General features: G+C 32.9%; 1 protein-coding gene across 3 annotated transcripts in view; it reads left to right on the top strand.

Annotated features, from left to right (window-relative positions):
* LOC143257535 (protein lin-28 homolog) overlaps positions 1-26616 on the top strand; it is a 177105-nt gene that overhangs the window by 36013 nt on the left and 114476 nt on the right. For all 3 annotated transcript variants that reach the window (XM_076516329.1, XM_076516330.1, XM_076516331.1), the window contains exon 2: positions 22321-22436. In XM_076516329.1, the coding sequence (XP_076372444.1) occupies positions 22321-22436 (116 nt within the window). The remainder of the gene's footprint in view (positions 1-22320; positions 22437-26616) is intronic.

Below are 26616 nucleotides of genomic sequence, written 5' to 3'. Positions count from 1 at the left end.
CAATCTATTAGTTACATCTTAGTACAACACTGTTATTGAATCGTGTAATTGAGATTTATGACTTTATTTGTAGAGCATTATTGTGTCTCATGTATTAAGTAGAACAGGTTGACTCTATGTTATGGTTTAGAGGATTAGGAAGCGTTTTGATACTTTTCATTACTCGTATTTTAAGCATAGTTTACAAACTACTAGATTGTCTTTTTTTTAATGCTGTAAAGGAACTTAAAAAAAACCGCAATGTCGTGCGCAATCTTTTTTTCAATGTCGTGTTCAGTTGAACCTAAGACGGTCGTTATATTTAGAACAATCCGTTTTTCTCTTATATTTTAAGATTTTACTAACAATTGTCTTCACGACGGTCTGAAAATTTTACAGACTTGTTCATTTTTGTCAGGGGTTGTTGTTTGTGTGTAAATGACCTGTTGACCTTTCCTATACAATGGTAACTTGATATTAATAGCTGTCTGTTTTCTGGAATAATGCTAAAAGCTTCAAACTGAAACTGAGCATAAATAATTTAAGAATTTGTTCAAAGCTATAATATTTTTTATTATTGTCCAGGTTGGGCATGATGTACTTACTTTAAACATACTGCTTCATTCAAGAGTTCTTGAATTCATGTGGCATTTTTTTAGACAAAGGAATTACGCAACTGTATTTAAATTTAGTTAAATAATTTCTCTCTGTTTCTTATACATTAAAGTCCGCTGATAACCAATACATAAATTTCAATTTTAAATATATCAGTAGTTTAAGTAATCAGGTATTTACAAATATAGAAAGTGTGATCTTTAGATTTTTCAAAGGCTTTGGATCTTACATTCCAAAACAGACGTTGTTACATAGAGAATGTAAAAGTGTTGATTTTAGCTCTGGAACAAAAAACACGAAATATTTGGGAGAGTGCTTATTTTAGACTTGGAACAGACTATAGGAAATTTATGAACCGGTGCTAGTGTTAGTTTGGGAAGAAACTACGAAGATTTGAAAAGGGTTAGCTCTCCCTGTTTTTTGATTACATTCAGCGTGTGCTTAGAGACTGTACCTTAATTTTATCGACTTTTATTTTAAAGTTATTTTTTGAATTTGTGAGCATTTTTTAAGTTGTAACTTTAATAATCGTTTTTTAACAAACTTGTTTTTATAATCTGATGCTTACTAAGCTTTACTCTTTTCATACTCAACAAACTTATTTTTGTAAATTGGTGTTGACCAAACCTTACTGTTTTTATATTCAATAAATTTGTATTTGTAATATGGTGCTTATCAAGTTTTACTGTTTTCATATTCAACAAACTTGTATTGTATTTTTTATATGGTGTTGACCAAGTCTTACTGTTTTCATATTGAAATAGCTAGTCAAGCTTCTGGAACAACCACTTTAAGGACAGTAGAGTTACCATGTCAAACATTAAGGTGTTATACAATTTTCCACATGCTTAGATAGCTGTATCGTCTTGAAAAATGGAATGATTATTTAATTAATTTACTATGAACTTTATCAGTAAAGATTAATTTTGGTAAAAAGCAGAAAATACCATGGCCACGCTCATCTGATCAGGTAATAATTGCATGCCCTACTCTAACTTGAAACCAACTACTTTAATTAATTACATTTCGGGAATAACTATTTTTTTTTAAATCACACAAGTAATTATAGGTTATGCGTGGTAAAACTTGTTTATTTCATTCACAACGTTTAACCGGGCATACCTAGCACCAAGTGACTTACAAAAACTGGAGTTAACAGAATTCAATGTAAAAAAAATCACGTGACGATCTATAACAATAGTAATCTACAAACATGTGACTGATCATTTGTGAACAATAAAATAATTTATCAATGAACTACCAACTATAAGTATAATAAATAAAACTTTTAGATCTGAGTCTAAGTAAACCTAGGGAAACGTTGCAGATAAAATAAAGTTTTATTATATGCAGCCAAATGACCTTAGCATTGTATTTTTTAAAATTATACGAAAAAGATTTTAGACTGGATGTTTTACTTTTGTCGAGTAATTCGACTTGTTTGTTAAAGGTTTTTTTGGTTGATAGTATTTTCCGTGACTTTCGTAATTTAATCTTATAAAAGTTGTTGTATATTTGTATTAAAAACAATTTGTATTGGACCTTTCTTATTGGTTTACCTATATCAGATATTACCATATCCCCAGGTATTTTCTCTTGTTTGTTTTTGAATTTCGCGCAAAGCTACTCGAGGGCTATCTGCGCTATCTGTCCCTAATTTAGCAGTGTAAGACAAGAGGGAAGGCAGCTAGTCACTACCACCTACCGCCAACTCTTGGGCTACTCTTTTACTAGCGAATAGTGGGATTGATCGTCACATTATAACGCCCCACGACTGAAAAGGCGAGCATCTTTGGTTCGACGAGGATGCGAACCTGCGACCCTCAGCTTACGAGTCGCACGCCTTAATTCACCTGGCCATGCCGGGCCTATTTTCTTTTATGAGACATACTTGGTTGTTTAATACAGCATAGATGACGTATCATTAGTTACTTAATCCCTTGTTTCTCGTTTTTACTCTTTGTTAATAATGTACCATTCGTTTTAGCGTGGGGCGGTATGTCACCTCTGGCAATTTGAGAAGGAGTGTGGATATAATTTTTTATGTCAGTAATTATCTTGTTACCTCTTCTTCATGTAGAGCCCCGGGTATTAAGCGCTTCACCGTTCTAAATTGTTCGTTTAATGTTATGGTAGGTAAGTTTGCCATTTTATTAATAATTGGCATAATACAACCTCTAAAAAATGGTTCATTCACATATTTTACTAAACTTGTTTAGTTCATCCACATATTTTGCCAAAACGAACAAACTTGTTTTTTGTTTAGGTCATCCATATATTTTGTCATGACGATCAAACTTGTTTAGTTCATGAAAACTAACCTTATTTAGCAATTAATCTGTGTCCATAATACATTTCTTTTTTCATGTGTGTCTCTCTATATATATTTATACACATATAATTTATATGATACGGTTTTGTAACTTGCAATGAAATGAGTTCACGTTCGGTAAAACCGAAAGAAAGTAACAAAAACATATCCAGCTGAGAAATGCAATTGTGAATAGTGTTAGTGGATTTTCAGTTTTTACTTATCAAAATATAGTCAAGCAGGGGCGTAGATCTTGGGGGGATGGAGGGTATACATCCCTCCCTTCATTTTAGGTGGGGGGTATGGTGCATAAAATCATCCCCCCCTACAGTTTGGTCTGTTGAATTGTTTTATTGCATCACAGGCCTACAAATTGTATGTTTGTTCTTGTGATTCTCGTATTCTTACCAATCGAATTACATAATTAGGCCTAGGTGTAGGCTTTTTCAGTAGCCGAAATGTACATCTTTAATATAGGCGTGTTTCTAAGCTTTTTGATCTAAGCGATAGCTCGTATCAGTCAGTAGGCCTAAGTACACATGCAAGTATCGTGGCAACAAGATTACTCTGTGACTGTATCTTTACAACATTTAGGTTCACGTAATCAGAGATTACCAATTTGCAAATTGAACAGTCCACATAAGTGGTTGCAAAAATTATCCCTCCCCCATCGGGTGTAAAAAATCTACGCCCCTGTGAGTCAAGATTATGTTGTTTATTGAGGCATATTCTCTGCTAAATCACTACTTTAATAGAAAGAAAAGTTTTAGATTATCGACTATTATAATTTGATATAAATCATTATAATATGACAGCTTGAGTTAATTATTTTGTATGCTTTACAATTAGAAAGCTGACGTTAAATATGTTGGGCTTAGTTTTTGAAACTGCTTAAGTAAAATATGTAGTATGATAATATTAGTTAAAAATTAGGAACAAAATTATTTCCCCCTATGTTTATTCATTCGTATATATCAAATATAAAGTAATATTTTGTTTCTTAATTTTTTAAATTTAATTTTAATAATGACGTTTATTTTCTATAAGAACAATTTGGCAAACCCTCTATAAGCATATGTTATTACCCGCAAATACACGTTTCATTTGTTCTTGTGCAATACTATGCCGTATATAATTTTTTAAGCTGTCAAAATGTAAATAAGAAGAAATCTATCTAACAGTGTGCACATTAATGATGTTTTGACATATAAAAAATTAATAACATTAACATGAAGAATTTTCAATCGTTTTTTATTAGTTAAGCGAAACGTTGGCTCAAATAGAAAGCTTCCTTTTTTTCAGTATTATCGGGAGAGTAACGTTAGTATTGTTTTCAAATTTTATTACCAAAACGTCCCTTCAGTTGGAAAACCCAAGTTACATGGTTCTATTGCCTCTTTCGATTCAGTTTTGGTTAACCATACTGGTGCTGTTATATTTATTTATGTTAATATAATCAAACATGTTAAATACGCGACAATAGTTAAGGGCAACACCTGGTGTGTGTGCCCTATAAGAAGGTATGCTTTTTTATCTGTTTATTGTTACTTTCTTTAAAGGTTTTGGTTAGAATTCTAGAGTATGTTATAGTCAACCACACCATATCTTCTAAATTCAGTGCATGTTTAATATATCTATTATTATAATAATAATACTTTAGTGTATTAATTTATTGCATCATCAGTTTAATATATGTATTCAGGAAGAATGTGGCTGTTAAATGGATTACAGTTGAAAATATCGTTAACAGCCAGGGTTCCCAACTGATGAAACAATAAGAATGTAAGAAAAGCATGCTTAATTAGCCATATTTATTATCAGGTTGATTTTTTTCTAATACTTATTTATTACAACTGAAATTAAGAAAAATTTAATATGTGAAGTTTGTGAACTTAATGCCCAGTAGATGACTAGTAATAAAGTAATATCCATTAGCATCAGATGAAAAGTATTGTTTTTCTGCTTTCTCCCAAGACCTAATTTATGAACTGTTATACTATTGTATATCTTACTGGCATCAAATCCTCTGTCATAACAGTGCTACTGTATTTTCTGAGACCTAAAATATTTTATAAACTATCTACATTATCATTACTTATTATGTTAAAATGTTTCATATGGGTACTTTTAGTGTTTTACACTTAGTCTATTTACAATGAAAAAGTTTAATTGAAGTTATCAATTAGCAATTTATTTTTTTATAAACGATATAATATTTGGAGGCAGTAAGTTATTGGACTCTTTCTATTTATTTTAATTTCAATTTATGGTAAGGTCTAATCAACTGTACTAATTTAAAAAGTCTTAAGATTTTTATAGACTTTTTTTAAATTAGTGCAAGTTCTGTAAAGAACTAGTTTTTCCAAGCATCCATGATTCCAGATTTAAAACAAAACTCACTGACTGGTAAAGCAGTCAATCAAGGACAAAGTTCTAAAATTAACTAAAATCTTTTCTTTGTCAACACATGTTTTTAAGACCCTCACAGTGCTTCACATACAACATTCTTTCTGTAGTAATTGTTATCTAATTATAAAGATAATACTTATATATAATTTATATGTTATTTAAACTTCTTTACATTTTTGGATCAACAGATTGTGTTTATAGTCATTACAACCCATGTTATTAAGTTGATTAATAGTATCATTTTAATATTGTATGTTAAACTTTTTTTCCAATTCTTGATCAAAAGTATTGTTTCTGTGGCCATTATTAACTACATTATAAAGATTCTCAATAGTACAGTTTTAATACTGTGGCTAGAAATTTTTTTAAACCTATGGATCAACACTATATAAATATGATTATAATTTAGGTTTAAACACATTCTCAGTACCATTGTTTTAGGTCTGCATTATATTATAAAAGTAGTTACATTCAACACTGAACCAAATGGTTGTTTTAAAATTGTCATTCAGGTGCATTGTTGTTACAGATTATAAAGTATATTGAGCATAATTTAATTAGTATAATAATGTTGAAATATCAGGATATGGGATTATTGCTGACACATTGCTTTCTGAAGAAGAAATATTTGACCTAAGCACTATTCCCTCAAATCTGTAGAAACTGGATTTAATATTAATGTAATGTTATTTTGCTAGTGGTGTTTCTAAGGTCAATTAAAATCATTTGATAATTTCTAATAGAAAATTTCTTGAGGTAACATCTTAATGATTTAAAAGTGCATAAAATGAACACAGTTTTGTTGACTGTACACTTCTTTCTGTTTAGCTGCAACACCACTGATCTTCATGTTACTAGCTTATTCCTAATTGTAATGTATCATCGACAGATAAGAAAGAATTAGCATAATTTTCCTGCATTTATTTTCCCATGGTTAAAGATGAAGTTGCCATGTGGTGATTTCTGATGTCAAGGATACTTTACCCACCTAATTCATAAAAACTAAGCTAAATGGAACCTTTAATACCCATATTCCAGTTGAAAAAAAATTAGTACTACATCATCAGAGAAAACAATCAACTAGCTTTTAATTCTACCAGGTACTTGAAATGTTATTTTGATTATTAAAGTTTGGGTTTTCTACTTTCTGATTCTGAAACCCAAACAGACCGACCTTAGACATTATCCACGTGCTAACAGTTTTATATAAGTGAACAATCTAAATTCCAAATCTTTCATGTTTCAGTTAAACAAGTCCATAGCTTTACATAACTCATATTTTTAAGACAGGTACCATTTCAGTAGCACATCATGCCATAATTTACAGAAAGTTTAGATTCCAGATATTTTTGCCATTTTCACCACTGTAAAGGCATGAAACATTCACAAATAAGTATATAAGTCTTTTTTTCAACAATGTGAGTGCCTTTTCACTTAAGATACAAGTCTCTACAAATCTCTCCACTCAGCTGCTCTATTTAATATTTCCTAGCACTGGACTGTATACTGACTTAATAACAAAGTATTTTGTAACAAGAGAAACATTCTTACCATCTAAGAATCTATCCAAATCTTTGACAACAAAGATGCTAAAATAGATCCTTGAGAAACCACTGTACATATAGTCTCTGAATTAAAAAAAAATCCTTCAGTGGGTTTCCTCATAGCTTTCTACTGCCAAGTTAATTTGATGTACACTTACCCTTTGTCATCGGTATTTAATTATTAGTAATACTCTTGTGGGTAAAATTATCACAGCTTCATCCAAGAATGTAGAGGCCCTATCAGAAATTAATAAGTTGGATAGCTGAGAAAATACCATTTTAAAACAAGGCTGAAATATTTTTATTATATTACAATTTTTTGTGTAACAGTTAACCTATTATAACTGCTTGCTGATAATCTCAGTAAGGATATTAACCAGAATAATAGTTACTTATGTACTTTAAAATACAACTTGTTTCTTTGTATTGTTTTGACTGATGGAGTATATATAGTCCACTTTTTTTAATTTTATTGAAATGTATCTTTTAACACACTCACATTATATGTAGTTTAAGACGAGTTTCCTGTGATTATTTAGTCATCAGTTTGAAAAATCTAATTTTAAATGTTTGTCCATTGTAGTCTTTGACCACAGTGTCATTAAGGCCTACTGACATATTACATTAGTGTGATTTGACGGGAAGCCATAGTAAAATGGTGTTTTATTTTGTTTCAGCTCTTGAATAAACCATATTGTTTCTCGTCATGTAAGAGACAGTATGTATTGGTGTTCTACATTTTTAGAACTGGATTTATTAAAACTACCTAAAACGTGTTGTTGTTATCGTGTATAATAGATTTCGAAGAACAACTTTAAAACTTCTCACGCAAGGACTAATAATGAAGACTTAGTACTGAAATGTTCATTTTGAAATTGTCTGAGAAGTGCAGCATGTTTTAAAAGTAGTCAAGATGTAAAATAAATTAAATAACTTTTATGTTACAGTTCACTGTTGTGGTGCTTTAAAAAACGTTTATCGAATAGAATTGTCAACCTACATAATCACAGTTTTCCTGCATATATTTATTTTACATACTGAATGAACCTGGCATGGCCTTATGATGAGGGCGCTAGACTCGAGATCTGCAGATCGCAGGTTCAAATTACATCGCCGAACATACTCGCCCTTTCAGCTGTGGGGCGTTATAATATTTACGGCCAATCCCACTATTCGTTGTTGAAAGAGTAGCCAAAGAGTTAGCAGTGGGTGATGCTACCTTCCCTTTCTAGTCCAGTGGTTTCCAAACATTTTCGCTGACAACTACGTAACACACTTGATTTGCGTAACACCCCTTGCTGTCGCATACTATATTTTTATTGTCGAGTGTTTGTTTGTTTTTTAATTATTCTTCGTTTGGTGCAACTCTGGCGACACCCATAGCAACTTGCCTCAACACACTGTCTGGAAAACACTGTTCTAGTCTGTCGCTTTAAAATGGGAGAGAGTTATCACAAATGGCTCTCGAGTAACTTTGTGTGAAATTCAGCAAATAACAAACACACTAACTGACATTACTTGTAGTTTTATCCGAGAATCATAATTACAATTAATCTTATAAGAATGTAACATACTAAATTAATTGTTGTAATGTAACACCCTTTCTCCTCAATGATTCCAAGAATGTAACGAAGCCCTTTTCATCTTCATGAAAACATTTAAACATTTCTGGTCTTAATGTTTTCTTGGTTTCAACTGGTAGTATCGTAACAGAAAGAGCAAAGCTTGACATTGCTGTAATGTTGTGTTTTCAAACAAATTGACACCCTTGAACATAATTCAATGAGAGGAGTGAGTGACTGTATAACCTTTTTTTTTTTCATTGGATTTAAGGGCAGTATTGTTTGTAATGGAGTTGTCGGCGTCAAGTGAACTTTGTAAAACACCACATACATTTTTTTGTGTTTAGTATGCCGTTTGAATAAGTCGATCTTTATTTTTTTTCTCACTACCTGACTTATGAGGAAAACCATGTCCTAAAGCCAGCACTTAGTTACGTATACATCACATGAAAAAGGGAGAATTATAGTTCTATAGAGGAGAATCAACAGCCGTGCTTGTTACAAGTGAATCGTTGAACTGACAGCTTGTGTTACGGTATTGGATGACAAACCACTTTTTTGTCGCATTTTATAATAATATACTAGTAGATCTGTTACACATGTTTTTCTTTTTTCATCATATGTTGTACAATTACCTACCCAGGCCGTAACCACACTTCCCGTGATAGCAAGAGCTTTTAAAGCGAAATTCTGTTTCGAAACGTCCTTGTATGTCAACCGGAAACCACGATGTTGTTACTTTGAAACACTTTCTTGACTTCAGGTAGCTACACTAGTTGCTAAAACTAAGACCTGACTTCCGAGGTGGTTGACGTGTGTGTATGAGGGGATTGATGCTGAATTAGTTACTTGTCTTGGATTTCTTTTGATGTATATTATCACTTTAGGGACATTATTTGGGGAAAACGTAACTCTCGTTTCAACATGTATTGAATCCAGTTGAGTTCCATGTTTCCCTTAAATTTAGTAACCTGTTGAAACGGCTGTTTTTCACTACAGGATTTAAGGGATTGCAATTTTTGAAACTTCAAAACTGTTTGACAGGAAAGGAAATTAATAACCATATATATATATATATATGACATGTGTTCATGGAAAGCTCTAGGAAATGTGATCCAATATATGTACTTCTCACAACATTCAAAGAAATTTAGGATGTATTGATGTTTCAACTAGGGATGTAGCAAAGGGGGTGCCTAATCATTTCATTGTTTTATTTGCTAGTATGATCCAATTTTACGAAAATTCTGCTGGTAAAATTTTTGTCCATTGTTTTGTTGAGAACAATAAACAATTTCTTGTTGCGAAGAATTTTTAGCCAAACACTGGAGAGGCCGAGAAAGATTCGACAAAAGATAATAAATGCCCTAATTGTAGCATATGAATACAGTAATGCCAAGAAAATGAGAAATGCCAAGTTTAACAAATTGTTTTTATCTTATACTAGAAATTCAGAGAAAGTATCAAAGGTTAAAACAACTTATTTATTTAAAAATGACATTTATAACGAAATGTGAAGCTTGAAATCAGATATGAAAGACATTCCATATCTCGGTTTAATTACGAACAGTAGTGTTTATAGAGAGAACTGTGACCTCTCAGTAACTGTAATCACCTTGTATCCATCTGATGTGGCATCTTTATATCATAATAGTAACTAACCGCTTGTTGACGTCATGTTCGTTTCGTGACAGCTCAGTAGCCTTAATCATCTCCCATTCATCTAGTATGTTATCTTTTTACTACAATACTCACTAAGTATTGTGCTATTTCATTTTAGTTGATAGCTCTGTAACTGTAACTACCTAGCAGTCATCTACTATGGCATCTTTTTATAATAGTATTCACTAACTGCTCTGTCTACCAATATTGCGGTCAGTACACAGAGTGAATAAAATAGCGAAACTTTACAACTTGCAAAGACGAATCACTCAGCAGACTTAAGAAAATAAAAGTATAACTGACCATTTCTTGTTGGTGTCTAATGTTTAGTAACTTGAAGGCACTACATTCTAAAGAGTGTCAGTTGTTAATCATTAAAACTTACCGATCTTTCTTAGTCGAAACATTGTCTATCGTATCCTCCATACGCATACAAGTAATTAAAAAACCTATTAACAAGTATGTTTCTTTTTCGTATTTCTCACTTGCATACAAGTAAGTAATGAAGTCGTTTACTAACATTTTGTTTGTCTATCGTTTTTTTTTTTTGCATGTGTAAGCTATGAATCAGCTTAATATCACGTGTTTGTCGTATCTCTCACACATTCAAGTAATGAAACAGCTTAATTAATAGTTGTTTATTATGGCCGGGTGGTGAGGTTGTTCGACTTGTAATCTGAAAGTCGCGGGTTTGAAATTCCCATTACACCACACATGCTTGCCCTTTCAGCTGTAGGGGCGTTTTAATGTTACGGCCAATCACATTATTTGTTGGTAAAAGAGTAGCCCAAGAGTTAGCGGTGGGTGGTGATTACTAGGTGTCTTCCCTCTAGTCTTACACTCCTAAATTAGGGACGGATAGCTCAGATAGCACTTGTGTAGCTTTGCGCGAAATTAAAAAAAAAAACAAGTAAAAGTTGTTTATTACTTAAAGTGTAGTTACTTCAGAGAAAAATCTAGTTAATTTATAATCTGTCTACCATAATATGGAGATGTTCAGTTTGTGTATACATGATTGAGTCCGCTTCAGTATGGACACATTGTTCAGTTTGAGATTATATGATTGGCTTCGTTATAATAAGAACACATTGTTCAGTTTGCAAATAGAGAGATTTTACGATATGAGCATGACAGAGTATAATTTAAAGGCACGGAACATGCTTAATGAACAGGAAGTTTCTTAACTTGCGACTATTTTCAACTTAACAGAGCATACAAAACTGTTATATTTAAGAAGGCTGACCACATTTACAGCATAAAATCTACGATATGCTTAATAAGCAATTGACTTAATTTGTAACTTTATATTGTTTTGTAGCAGTGTAACACACCCGTTATACTGACCTTATTTCAGGTAGTTAAGTTAAACTAATATGGCAGGCCAAAGTAAAACCTGACAATCAACAGTTCGTTCCGGTCTAATCTTGTGGAAGAACGAGAGAGAGTACGCTCCACTGTTCGTTGATGGCGCTTTAATCAGTTTTATCACCTGCCTTGATCACTGAATGTTCGAAGGAGTCGTAAGTCAATTAACTGTCGAAAAGTAAAAGTATTTCCTGATTACGTAGGTTGTAAACGGTACATGTACATGCTAGCTTATTACAGTCTCACATTATAACGTTGGTATTAAACTAGATTAACGTAGATATCGAAAATAAGAAAGTATGTGTAAAACGTTTTTTCTAAATAAATCTAACTGTGTGCACATTTATCTTAACCGATTTTATACATAGAATATATCGTAGTTTCTAAGCTTTGCAGAACTGTAAAGAGGTAAAGAAAGCAGACATACTTATAACAAAATAAAATTAGTATAAATATTGAGAATTATCGCAACTGAGTCAAACAAAACACCATAAACACGAAGTACACAAATCAAACAGGTAAAGTTAGCTTACAGTAGGGGAAAAAATAGCAATTAGTCCAACAGGCTCAACTTGCAGAAAAGATATAGAATATTGATTTAGGTGGAGACAACTGACAGTAGGGGCATAAAGTACTGATCTAGGTGGAGACAACTGACAGTAGGGGCATAAAGTACTGATCTAGATGTATACAACTGACAGTAGGGGTGTACAGTACTGAGCTAGGTAGAAACAACTGACAGTAGGGGTTTGCAGTATTGAGTTAGATGGAGACAACTGACAGCTGAGGTGTACAGTACTGAGCTAGGTGGAGATAACTGACAGTTTGGGTGTACAGTACTAAGTAAGCTATGTGGAGAGAGCTGAGAGTAAAGACTTACAAGATATTTTAAATGATGTTAATATCATAGGAAAGAGGTATGGAGTGAAAATTAATGCTAAGAATACAAAGAGTATACTTGCAAGTAAATATTACAATAAGTCATAAATTCAAATAAAAATGGAAGAAAAAGACATTCAACTAGTAGACATACTTGGACCAGACCATAACAAGTGATGCCTTTAATAGTATGAAAACAAGTTTTACATGAAAGAACATAAGCGTGAAAACAAGGAAGAGAGTAATAAAATGCTATATATGGTCAATTCTGTTATATGATACAAACATTGATTAACAAACGAACTATTTTAGATGTTGGTTTACAGAAATATGACGAAAACATCCTAAACAGGCAAGGTAATAAATGAAGAATCATTTGATATATTGGTTGTTGTTGTTTTTTTAATTTCGCACAAAGCTACTCGAGGGCTAGACTATGCTAGCCGTCCCTAATTTAGCAGTGTAAGACTAGAGGGAAGGCAGCTAGTTATCACTAACCATCGCCAACTCTTGAGCTACTTTTTACCAACGAATAGTGGGATTGACCGTAACATTATAACTCCCCCACGGCTGAAAGGGCGAGCATGTTTGGCGCGACGGGGATGCGAACCCGCGACCTTCAGATTATGAGTCGCACGCCTTAACACGCTTGGCCATGCCGGACCATTTGATATATTGGTTAGGCAGAGTATTTATGACGAAACTTTGTAGAACGGGCGGCAACTACCTGTTGTTGAGACACAAGTGTAGAAGACAACGTTATGAAAGTCTTCTGCCTTTCATCTTCAGGTTACTGAATACATTTGTGTGTCCACAACAGGCAGTTGCCGTCCATTCTACTAAGTTTGATCAATAAATGAATAATTTTTCAGAATGGTGAACGTGAAGAGATATGTTGTATTAACTATCAAGATGTAGCATATTTTGGCCATATTATGAGACCAGACAACATCTAGCAATTCCTACTAGACGGTCAAATAGAAGGGAAAATACTGGGGAAGGCCAAGAATAGAGTAGATAACAAATATTAAAGAGTGTACTGAGATATAAATTATGAAGCCCTGGTGAGAAAAATCACAGAAGAGACAGAAGTGGAGGATTGGGACAGCCAACGTTCCTGATGAAGAGGACACATTATGAGAGACGTACAGTACTGACTTAGATGAAGTAAACTGGCAGTACAGAAAAAATATAATACTGAACTAGGCAGTTAGCTGGCAATAGGGAAAGAAAATACAGTGTTGAATTAGGTGGGGTTGGCTGACAGTAGAGACATAAAAATTTGGTAAACTGGAAGCAATACAGTGTTGAAATAGGTAGAGTTAGCTAACAGAAGAGAAAGAAAATACAGTAATGAACTAGGTGGAGTTAGCTAAGAAAAGACATAGAAAATATAGTAATGAACTAGTTGGAGTTAGCTAATACTAGAGAAGAAACAGAAAATATTGAGTCGAGAACAGTTAGCAACAGTAGAGTCAGGAAAAACCTAACCAAGTTAGGTTGAGCTTGAAGATAGTAAAATGTTTAAGCCCAGTTGACTTAGCGGGCTTTAGCGATACAGAATATACTGCTTACAGCTTTGGAAATAGATAGTAAACAGTTGAGTTTAGTATACTTTGTAGCTAGCATAATCACAAAATACAGTGCGGAATCAGTTGAAGTTCGCAGGCGTTATAGAACAAATGTACAACAGCAATACATGTGGAATTACGTGGAGATAGATACAGGTAAAATACTAGTGCTGAGCTTGTGATTAGTACAAATAAAAAATAAATAAGTCAGCTATAACTTATGGACACTACAGACGAAAAATAAACTAATGAGTCAACTATAACTTATGGACACTACAGACCAAAAAATAAACTTCTAAGTCAGCTATAACTTATGGACACTACAGACGAAAAATAAACTAATGAGTCAACTATAACTTATGGACACTACAGACCAAAAAATAAACTTCTAAGTCAGCTATAACTTATGGACACTACAGATGAAAAATAATGAGTCAGCTTTACTTGTGGACAATGCTCGCAGAAAGTAAATTACTGAGTCAGCTGTAATGTATAGACGATGCGCACGGAAATAAACTATTGACTCAGCTCTAGCTTATGGACACTAGAGACGGAAAATAAATTAGAGTCAAGTGTAAGTTGAAGTAAGCTACTGGTTCAAATATAAGTAACAGATAATTCATATTGAAAATCTACTGACTTAGGCATAACTAACAGACATTTTCCAGGGAAAGTAAAGTAATGAGTTAGTCATTCAATCAGATATGACTTGCAGACAGCTCATAGAAAATTAACTACTTACTCCGGGATAACTTAAGGACAGTAATCATTTAGAATAAACTAAAATAAGTATCGAATTAAGGTGTAGCGCATAGATAACTGGTAGCCAGTACAGCCGATCTTCACTCAAGAAAGGTCATTTTAATAACTTCTTTAGGTAAGTATCTGTTTCTTCCCCGGTAATACTGTATAGTTTTATTAGCTTTACTATAATATGATTACTATTTATTTTAACTTTTACCATTTATTTTAATATATTTGTGGGCATAACCTTTACAGTGAAAGTAGATGGTTATCGTAAAAACTCTGTAATTATGGAAAGCTGTAACTGGTCGTGTATGGATGTTTGATAAACTTTGTGTCGGCCATGTTGGAATTCCTTCCCAACATTGTGAAGAAGTTGAGGTTCGTATGATTCATAAAGGTGAGCAGTGTAAGGTTTTCACATATATCTTTGGATAAGATGACAGGAGAACTGGATTTCTATCCATATGTAAAGAGGGTTATGTTCCAATGCTACATTTTATATCTGTAAATGTGAACAGTTTAATATCAGCAAACCACGTATAGCTCATTTTGTAGGTTTGTGTTCAAATAACACCATTCATAACTTAAAAGAAAACATTACGAAATTGGCATTCTACTAGGATATTTGGACACTTAAAATTTACCAGGCAAAGTAATAACATTGGAGGTTATTCTCTCTCACTCATCATGGCCCGGTTAAGGCGTGCGACTTGTAATCTGAGGGTCGCGGGTTCGCATCCCCATCGCACCAAACATGCTTGCTTTTTCAGCCGTGGGGGCGTTATAATGTGACGGTCAATCCCACTATTCGTTGGTAAAAAGTAGCCCAATAGGTGGCGGTGGGAGGTGATGACTAGCTGCCTTCTCTTTAGTCTTACACTGTTAAATTAGGGACGGCTAGCGAGATAGTCCTCTAGTAGCTTTGCGCTATATTAAAAAACAAACAAACAAATAAACAAACTCTCACTCATCAGTAAATATATTTTAGTATGTAGATGTTTTTAATATGTTCGTTTGTCTATTTCTAGTTGAATGTGGAAAATTAACTCATAGTGACTATTTTACCAGTTTAGTTGAGAAACCCTGTTAAATATGGACAAAGGTATCATGTTAATGATTTGTTTCGCGTGTCTCTTTTCTGCTAAACTGTGTACACATATTAATACTGTTTAATTTGATATGAATAGATATTAGCTGCTTGCTATGGCACTTTGTAAAGCTTTTCTAAAGTTAACAAAAATTCAACAAGTGTTCTTTTCCCCTAGTATTTCGTTCCTGATAGGTGATCCAAATAACTAACTCCTTTCGGAAACTACTTTCTTCCGCCATTTTGTAGGTTATATTTTTGTCCATTCTTGGAAGATACAGGAGTGCAACCTTTAGCATTGAGTTCGGCCTAATGTATAAGGGTTGTGTGGAAATGGGATAACGTGCTCTAGTGAAGAGAGACGTAAATTGTGTGGAATGTTTTCTCGGAACGATAGCATTTCTTCTTCGTACCCCAATGTTAAACACGTTTGTTAAAGTGGTTCTTTAGTCATTTTGCGGCGCAAAAAGGTGGTTGAAAATTCATGTAAACGCAAGAAAAAACAAACAAACATACTCAAGACAAAGAACTCTGGAAGACTTGCATTTCGAAAACCATATTTTGTATCATGAAATTGTTTTCGGTATTTAATTTATGTCTAAGTATAAAATTTACACAATGATAATAATCCAAAATTACCATTTCACTGAAGACCCAGAGTGAAAATACGGTCTTTAAAAATGTTTTTTGTTTGTTGTTATTAGAATGAGCTGTGTTATTCACAATCTAAAAATAAGTCCAGGAAAACAAGATTAGTAAGTTCAACTGTTGGATACCCCTCGGTCTCGAGGGTGGGACCAGGGTCATTGGGGTGGGAAAAGGAACAAATCCATGGAAAAGAAAAAGATCCTTGTGTGAGGCCGTTGTTTACTGTGACTGGGACACGTGCATGCTTTGGTGACAGTAGTTTGGTCGTTCGCCCGCTGGCTTTTGAAGATTCAATGAAACTACTTATTATTGGGATTAAACAACATATCTGATATAGATTCACATTATGATAACAGTTTTCGTACGTAGCTGCTCCTTTCAGTAAGAAATACAAAGATGTGTAGTAAATCGGACGAAATTTTGATTATTTTACAGCAAAATATGATCAACGAAATTAAGAGCTGTGTGCAAAAATCTTAGCGTTATGTGGATCATAGAAAACTACTTACAAAATTGGATGGTTTAGATAATTTAGAGTATGCTAGTTAAAACCAGCTGATGTAAAAAAAGCGCATATTCAATGTTGTAGACATATAGATCTACTTCGGAAGTTTTTTAGAACTGTTTTTGTGGTAAGAGAATATAAATAGTTAAGAGTTAGAGAAAAGAGATTTCGGAAAGATAAATATACGTAACGCGGAAGATCCACTGAATGTCTTATTCATTAATATATTTCAGGAAAGGTGATAAATTTCAAAACGTTTGATTGTGCTTTCTCTTGGTCTGTGTTTTGAATACTCTATTTACTTCAGACACACACTAGTATATATCAAATCGCCTCCCGCTAGTACAGCGGTATGTCTCCGGATTTACAACGCTAAAATCAGGGGTTCGATTCCCCTCGGTGGGCTCAGCAGATAGCCCGATGTGGCATTGCTCTAAGAAAACACACACACAAACAAACAAAATATATCAAATATGTGCACACAGACAGACGTAGAAGTTTTTATAACAAAATAGGTTATTAATATCTGAAAGCAGACATATAATTATAATTTTATTTTTGCCGTATGAATAAATGAGTCTTTGAAAATGATTTAAGCAAGTACTTATTTTATTCACAAGAATAAGGCTATTTTCAGCTAGATGTCGCTACAGACTTGGTTAATTAATATATATATATATGTACACACACACACACACGCACGCATATATAATACGGAAATAAACTTCCCAAAACACTTTTATACACATGCGTTTGTCATTAAGTTAATCCTATGGCACAAGAGTTAATAGTTGGTAGCTTAACTACAAAGTAGCAAAAATCCGCTAACTATATAGTGCGGGTTGTTAAGGCGTATATGATATTTTTTCACATTTTCTCGCCGTTCGAAGCTGAGGGTTGTGTTGTCCAACTGACCAGAAACAAAGCACGACCCGATTAACTGGTTGCCATGGCAATGGTTTTTCGTCGTTAGTTCTGACTTATACACGCAATGACTTTGTAAATGAAAGCTAGAGTGGATAGGGGATACTCGTTTAAAAAATTTTATTTATTTTGAATGGAAAGAAAATCATTCTGAACATTTTAAAGGTTTATCTGGAAAACACACCTCTTAAATTAAATCTCAGCAACATAGCAACTTGCGAGTTATTAAATTTCGACAAGAAATCATGCCTAGTTGCTAACCAACAAACAGAGAAAAACTTTCCTTGAAACTATCTTGAAAGTAAAACCATTATCCACGACTCTTTGCAGCCGATGCATGATTTCATGCCTTCACTGTTTATATGTTATCTCTCGACACATTTCTTATGACCAAAAATATTATACAAATCTAATCGTGAAGACAAAGTTTAAAAAAGTTACGGCGACTTTTATTTTGGACATATAATTTCACTTGAAGTTTTTGTTGAACTTGACTGTTCTTCAAATTACAAAAGGATTATATTAAAATAAACTTCATTTAAATATTACTGTATTGTTCTGAAACATCGCATGTTTTTTTTTTTTTCCCTTTTTATTGTAATGTAAACGGATTGCTATTAGTTTACCTGGCTAATAAAATTGTTAAAATCATTCCTTAAACTTTACCGATGGTCCCGCAACTGGTGAGTGGTTTCATCCATCGTTAGATTTTGGGGTTCTTTTAAAGTGGTAGGTGGGGATAATGGAATTTTAATTGTGTTAAAGTAAAAGCTAAAGAAAGCATCTCCAACAATACTGAGACTATCCGCAACGCCAACGGGTTGCCTGCAGCTGGGTTTGTTTCCGAGACCTTAAAAATCCCGATACATCTTGGAAATACGGTTGATGTCTCTCCTAGTGGATCATAGGCAACACTTGTAAAAACTAATGTGGTTTTACGTTTTCGTGTTAACCAACAGTTTAGGAAGGAAAAAATTATAAACTGATTCCTCATTAATAATGTATTTAAACTACATTCTTCACGCTTTAAAAATACAACACCCTTCGACTGTTTATTTTCAACTTTCGGCTCGAAAATTATTTCTTTTATTCTTTTATTTCGAACAAAGTTTTCCTCTGAATTGTCTGAAGACAAAGTATTCGTTAACAAGTTTAATCTTGTTTAGTTTCACATGAAATAATCATTAAATCCATATGGTTTCTACCTGAGAATTTTAATTTAGAAATAAAGATGTTTCAGTATGATACTACTAACATAAAAAAACATTTGTTGTAATGGTATGCTACGAACATTAGGAAAGATTTGTTGTATCGATACGGAACGGACGTAAAGAAACATTTGTTATATTGGTATGACACGGTTACGAAGAAACATATGTTGTTATGATATGGCACGACATTAGGAAACATGTAGTATCAGTTTGGTAAAGATATAAGGAAACATTTATAATATCGGTATAACACGAATATCAGGAAATGTTTGTTTTATTGGTGTGGCAGGAAAGTAGGAAACACTTTGTAGAATCGGTATGATATGGTCATTAAAAATATTTTTATTATTGATTGTGCACGGTCTTTAGGAGACATTTATAGTATAATGTTGCAAGGGCATCTGAAAATATCTGTTGTTTTGCTGTGGCACGGACATGAAGAAACATTTGCACTTTATTGTGGAATAAACACCAGGAAACATTTGTTGTAATCGGGGAACATAAGAGATATTTATTATTAACTCTATGATATATATAGATATATCTGATAGATATATTGTGGCTTATTTTCACATTATGAGAAAGATGTTCCAATCCATGTTCTGTCCTTGAAATGATTTTCTTCATCACTGATGGTGCTCGCTTGTTGATTATGACGCACTATTTATTACCCAATACCACAGTCTCTATTGAACAAGCTTTTGCGAAGGACACTTAGGTCAATATTAGAACAACATCTTCGAAGATTTTATACGTACTCTCCAGTGTGCGTGGACGGCGTCCTCCAAGACCATTTCAGCCATAAAGAGACTTGACGGCTATATTATTGAATGGAATTCATGTCAAGCAGTATTTTCGACCAACTTTCTCAGGAAAATTAGTGTTAATTTTGAGCTGTGAATAAAATTTTTGAAGTTCTTTTCTATTTCAAACCTTTGTTTACTTGTCAGTAGTCATAGTTAGCTTTGTTGCTATGATTTTTGGGGTAGAAAATTATTTCTGTTATTCTTAGTTCAGTATCATCTACTCTTTCTTCATCATAACGTTTTCTTGGCGTGTTAAAGGTATTATTAGGTATTGTCTTGGGGTGTTAAAGGTATTATTAGGTATTGTCTTGGGGTGTTAAAGGTATTATTAGGTATTGTCTTATGGTGTGATTTTAAGGGTGTTATTATAAATTGTCTTGGGGTGTAATTTTAAGGATGTTATTATAAATTGTCTTGGGTGTAATTTTAAGGGTGTTATTATGTATTATCTTGGGGTATAATTTCAGATCCCATTGCAGTTCCTGAATAAGAAGTCCTTCGTTCTTTCAAATTAGAAGTTATTTAATTTATGTTGTTTAACAATCTTGCTGTAAGAATCCCCCTTCACCTTTCTTTTCTTTTTTTTTCCAGAAAGAGCTGTACAATAGTACATAAGCCATGATGAATTTCGCGGCGGTGTTCCACAATTAAACGATCGTTTATTCACCTTGTACTGAATGTAAAAGCGTTAAACATGTCGCCCGTGTCGTCTTTGTTTGTTTTTTTTCTGCATAGATTTGCCTCATTTCTTTATAAAAATCGATCTTATAAGGTGCAAATGATCAACCATATAGTATTTATAATTGTGGTTAATATGAATCTATGTAATCCATATATTAGAAAACACATTGTAAATCAGTTAATAATATCGTGAACAAGGCCAAAGTGCGTTGTTGTATTAACAGATATGAAAAAATAAGTAACATAGGTATTATTCAGCATGAAAAGCGTATAACATAATAACAGTATTTTCAGTGTTATCATACGCATGCTGTTTTTTTTAAATTATGAAACTAAACAATATTCAAGTGTATCACTCATTAAGACATATTGTAAATATAATAGCACTTACTGATTTTTATAATTAATCAGTAAGAGATACTTAGAGATGATGTCAGTGATTTTTATATTCAGTAGGATATATGGTGAAGGTATCACCTAGCGATTTTTAAATATTAATCAGTAAGATGTACGACTACGACTGAGACTATAATTAGATAGTGAATTTTACTCAGAGTAAAGTGAATTACTTAAATACAAACATATCCTAATCCAGAAACCTGAGCTAAAGCATCATAACTTGCTTATATAGATTTGGGTTTGATGTATTTTTAGAACTGGATAAAGTAGATAACGGTACATGGAAAGAAATACTCTGTGTTATTTAAGTGTACTGAGTTTAAACGTTGTTTATATAAAGTAGTTATAAAGGAAGGTTTGATAGGGTTGTTACTTCTTTCAATGTAGTGAATGTAAATAATGGAGCTCTTATTCAGAAAATCTGGTGGTTAGGGCGTTAACCTCGCAATGTGCGGCTCCCGGATTCGAAACCCTCACAGAACATGCTCGCCCTTTTAGCTTTAGAGGTGTAGTAAAGTAATGGTCAATCCCATTTATCGCTAGTAAAACAGTTGCTCAAGAGTTGGCGGGGATAGTGTCAACTAGTTGCCTTTTCTGCAGTCTGTCACTTCAAAATTAGGGTCAACTAGCACAAATATCCCTCGAGTAGTTTTGCGCAAAATTCAATAAAAATAAAAACAGTTTAATCAGAAATTCACTGAAGCGTAAACACATAGCAGAATATAACCAATACAGTGGTAAGTTAGGAAATTAATAATTCTTTTAAAGTGAAAGGTAGGCTAACTGGCAGTTCGTTAGAGTCAGTTGGATCATCGCTTAGATTAAAGGTAGACTAACTGGTAGCTTATTAGTGTAAGTTGCCCCATTATGTAGATTGAAGGTAAGCTAACTGATAGTTTCTTGAATGAGTATTGTTCCTCAAGACGTGAGAAAAAACATGGATAAAAGATACGTCTAAATGAAAATTTTTTATAGTTTTATTTTATGCAACGTTTCGGGCAGACGCCCTTCGTTAGTCAGTAAATACCATGTTATAATGGAATTAGTCACAGAAAGAATTGTTAAAAGGTAATTCGTGAGTTACGGTTGGTCATTTAAGGAAAGGTGCAGATTTGACAGTTAAGATGAATGGTAAAAAAAATAACTTGAAGGGCAGTATATCTAAGACAATATTTTCACTTCAAATATATCCATATAATTCAACAGTAGATGAATAAAATTTTCACTGATTTTAGGTGTTGTCTTTCTCTATTACAACTAATTCCGGGATCAGAATATTTTCAAATGATATTTAAATTGTGCTCAGTATTTGATTATTTAGAAAGAGAAACAGATAACACTAATAAAGAAATCAATTTTACGTGTGGTAATAGAATGAGTGAAACGGTGGATAACAAAAAATGTTTATTTTCTAGGGGGCACGGGGGAAACGTCAGAGCGGAGGAAGGGCAAATGTAAGTGGTTTAACGTGGCGAAAGGTTGGGGCTTTATTACGCCGATGGACGGAGGAGCGGACGTTTTCGTCCACCAGGTAAGTGATTTCGTTCATTCGTGTGAATTCTGAAGGCTCTACAGTTTCAACTAATATTTTGTGTATTAATCTGCACGTTGCTCCGAAACGGAATTTTCGAGGTAGGAATAAGGATTGGTCTTTACAAAAAACGAAAGAAAACTACGACATAGAAGTTGAAAAGTTTGAGCTCAGAATTAAGACTGGGGTAAATTTTTAAAGTAATGAAAATTTAATTGTGATCTATTAATAAAGAAAACTTAGGGTGCCCTGATATTTCGTTGTGCATAAACATATTTTAAAACATTAGAAAAGAAATGGCTTCGTATATGTAACTGTCCACAATAATATATCTTCCAATTCGAGACCTGAGAACTAATATTTTCTTGTAAAGCTAAAAAGTAAATTCAAAGTGGGAAACAGTAGCTTTGATATTTCGCTGATCATAAACTTATTTTATTCCAGTTGGAAATTAAGAAGAGATATTTTGTTTTTAAATCAAGCAAACCTAAAGGGGAAATAGTCTTGATATTTTATATTAATTTAAAATTATACTTTAAACTTCAAAACGTTTCTAGAAAAACAAACAGTATCACTGTCAATAAACCAATGTAACCCAATTTAAAACTGAGAAAATTTCTAGGAAAAGAAACAGTTTGATATAAAGGTATCGCTGTCAATAAACCAATGTACTCCAGTTTAAAACTGAGAACATTTCTAGGAAAAGAAACAGTTTGATATAAAGGTATCGCTGTCAATAAACCAATGTACTCCAGTTTAAAACTGAGAACATTTCTAGGAAAAGAAACAGTTTGATATAAAGGTATCGCTGTCAATAAACCAATGTACTCCAGTTTAAAACTGAGAACATTTCTAGGAAAAGAAACAGTTTGATATAAAGGTATCGCTGTCAATAAACCAATGTACTCCAGTTTAAAACTGAGAAAATTTCTAGGAAAAGGAAGAGTTTGATATAAGGGTATCACTGTCAATAAACCAATGTAACCCAATTTAAAACTGAGAACATTTTTAGGAAAAGGAAGAGTTTGATATAAGGGTATCACTGTCAATAAACCAATGTACTCCAGTTTAAAACTGAGAACATTTCTAGGAAAAGGAACAATAAACTAAATAAACAGGAAACACTGTCAATAAACTAAAGTACCCCAGTTTAAAACTGAGAACTAATGGTATTTTGTTAAATAAGGCTATTCTTAAAAATCTACAATTCTATATTTTGACAAACGACTTTAAACTTTCGACAATAAATACCTAATAATTACTTAATTACACGTTTTTCACGGAATATTACTATTACGTAAATTCGACGCTTCAAAATAAGGTTCTCATTGCTCAATAATTCTTTCAGTTTTTGTCCTATAAAGTCGATGTAATGGAGACTATGGACTGCAGTACTTGAGCCAGAGGGCTTAAAACACTTGCAAACAACTTTGGATGTTTGTTCAAACCTTGTTCGGTGTATGTTTTCTTCACTTTGGAGAATTTTCTGTTGTAGTTAGAACGGTATTGCATTTTTTTCTGCTCTGAATCTATTTAGTAAAAATAACTATGTTTTATACAAATTACATATTTTTGAGTTAAAAATCTTATCTGAAAAGACAAAAAATTTAAGCCAGGATATGTTACTTTTATATTGTTTTCAAACTGTTTATAAATGTCTTCAAGTTTCATGTTATTTTTTCTGAGTTCTCATTTATAGATAAAACACTATATTAAATGCTGGGAATGTTCTTGACAAACGCGCCAGAAAAGTCCTATCTTGAGCACAATTTGCTCTTAGCATTTGAAGTTTTAGGTAGCTTAGCTGGGTAATTAGTACATTCTCCCCTTCGAACTCGTCACTCAACCAGTACCAATAACGCCGTGTTGAACCTTTTATAAACAGGATTATCTCACAGTGTGCTTTCGAACCGCTGTCAGTGTGGAGAGATTTCAGAGTCAAAAAAGGATCCAAGGTGGAGGATTTATTTGGATTGTTAAAGGATTGTTCCAACGTTTGTCAGTCGCATAGTTAACCGGCTAATAGTAGCAGCTTTTAAAGTGCTATTTTTGTATTTCTAATTGCGACAGAAATGTACAATTAGCGTAAGATTGTCTAAGTTTTAAATTTAAAAAACACGAAAATAATGTTGTGAAAATAAGTGGGCTTACTGATATGTACAATTAGTGTGAGATTGTCTAAGTTTTAAATTTCGATTGTTTCACTTGATGTAAGCAATATATTTTCTGATGAAAATGTTTTATAATGGTTTTCCCGGGTTTATGTCTTAACGTAGTCAACGACGCGCGTTCTAACTTCAAGGTGTTTGATAGGGCATTCCAGCTAGTAACCGTTAGAGAAAATATTAACGAGAGTTCTAATCAAACGGTTGTTTATTGTACAGTATTATATATATATTTTTTTTGGATATCGGATTTTATTACAGACGCTGCTTCGATGTTACGCACTGCTTGCACATGTAATGCAACATAAAATGGTATTTAGACACTCAGTAGAAAGTTTTAGAGATTATACCAGTTGATTCACGGTTTGATCCTCGCAGCGAATAGTGTGCGGAAAGCGCTACAAAAGTAATGCACAAACAACATAATTTTTAATACTTTTTAGTAACTAGAAGTTAGTTCTGAACAGATGAAGTTTCAGAGGATACGGCAGAGATTTAAATTATTTAATGTGTTGAAACCAATAAGAAAACTGTAATTATAAGTTATAATGTTATAAGTTCTATTTTATTGCGCGACTCTTGTCCACTAAATCAATTTTCAAACACCTGTACTTAGTTTATGTGAATTTAAACATATCTTATGATTTTATCTAGTTTTTCATTTCTCTTAACCGAAATCACGTTCGTATCGAAAATATGTTACGTTAAGAGGAGAGTGTAGGTATGAGTTGTGTACGACATTTGTTTGATGAACATTCCTATATATCAGTTTGTCTGTGTTTTTTAATGAACCAAAAGCTGTAGTACTCTTTATTATCGTTTTAATGTTTTTTTTAATATCCTTTTAATTTTTTCAATTTTTCTGATGAAGTGTAAACAAAGTACGCTACACACTTGTGTGTCTGTGAATATGAACCACTGTATTTCGATAAACATTAACAATAACAACGTAAAACCATAAAAGTTGCTATTATGTGTTTAAATAAAAAAAATGTTTTGTAAATTTTAATTCAGTAATTTTGTTTTTTAACTAAGTTGTGTTGTCATTATCCAAATTTGTAAAATCTATATAACGTGTTGTAGACATTTCGTGTTCCATCACGTAGTATGAGGTTTGAGATAGGTAATTCAAATATTAATAAAGTTATTGAAGTTGCAAACTGCACGTAACATTTCGTACATGTCCTTGTTATTGTATTGTAGCACTATACAATAAGCAGCATGTGCTCTCTCTGTCCACCTTAAGGAATCTAAACCCGGATTTGAGAGTTAACTTATTTCTGACCTACTAAGGGACAAAGGTCTAGAAAAGAATAAAATATAGCAAAATATAAAAGTTAGCTTATGTATAGACATAACATGCGCTATTCTTAGAAGTTTGAAACCTATCATTCATTCGAAATAATTTAGCTGACAATGACATGAAAGAAATGGCACTTGACAAAATAACAAACGAACGACAAAACATCCATACATTTAAAAATATGATAATTGTACAATACATTCAACTATTTGATGTTTTACCAACTTTCTACTGCTGTTAATGACGAAAAAAATGAAACCTATTTATATGGACAAATATGGAAGGCTGTGAAATTTTCTCGAAACATCACAATGTGTAAAATTTCCACTTGGACTATGGTTGTTATTCTTCAAAGTCTGACATTTTGGGTCTCAGAAACTGCCGTTAATAAAATCAAAGTATTTTTATATATGTATATATATCTTTACAGTGGTGGAAAATACTTTCTTCAGAAGAGAAAGTCTGTTTTGAGTATAAGTCTATGAAAGTTATGAAAATGATAAGATAATTTTGTTTTCATGGCGGATAAAGATTTCCAAAAACCATACATTTAATTCTGTAAATAATATGTAAAACACGGAATTTATACTATTGGTCTGTCCCACCATGTTGTTGATTGTTTATAGATAATGTATTATTGTAACTATGAAACCAAAGTATGGGATACTTGAGAACGTTTTGCTGAATGGCGGTACGTTGGAAATTGGGGAAA

Source organism: Tachypleus tridentatus, chromosome 7, assembly GCF_004210375.1.
Source record: "Tachypleus tridentatus isolate NWPU-2018 chromosome 7, ASM421037v1, whole genome shotgun sequence".
Taxonomy (NCBI): Eukaryota; Metazoa; Arthropoda; class Merostomata; order Xiphosura; family Limulidae; genus Tachypleus; species Tachypleus tridentatus.
Note: the sequence above shows the minus strand (reverse complement) of the source record. Positions and strands in the feature narration are given on the sequence as shown.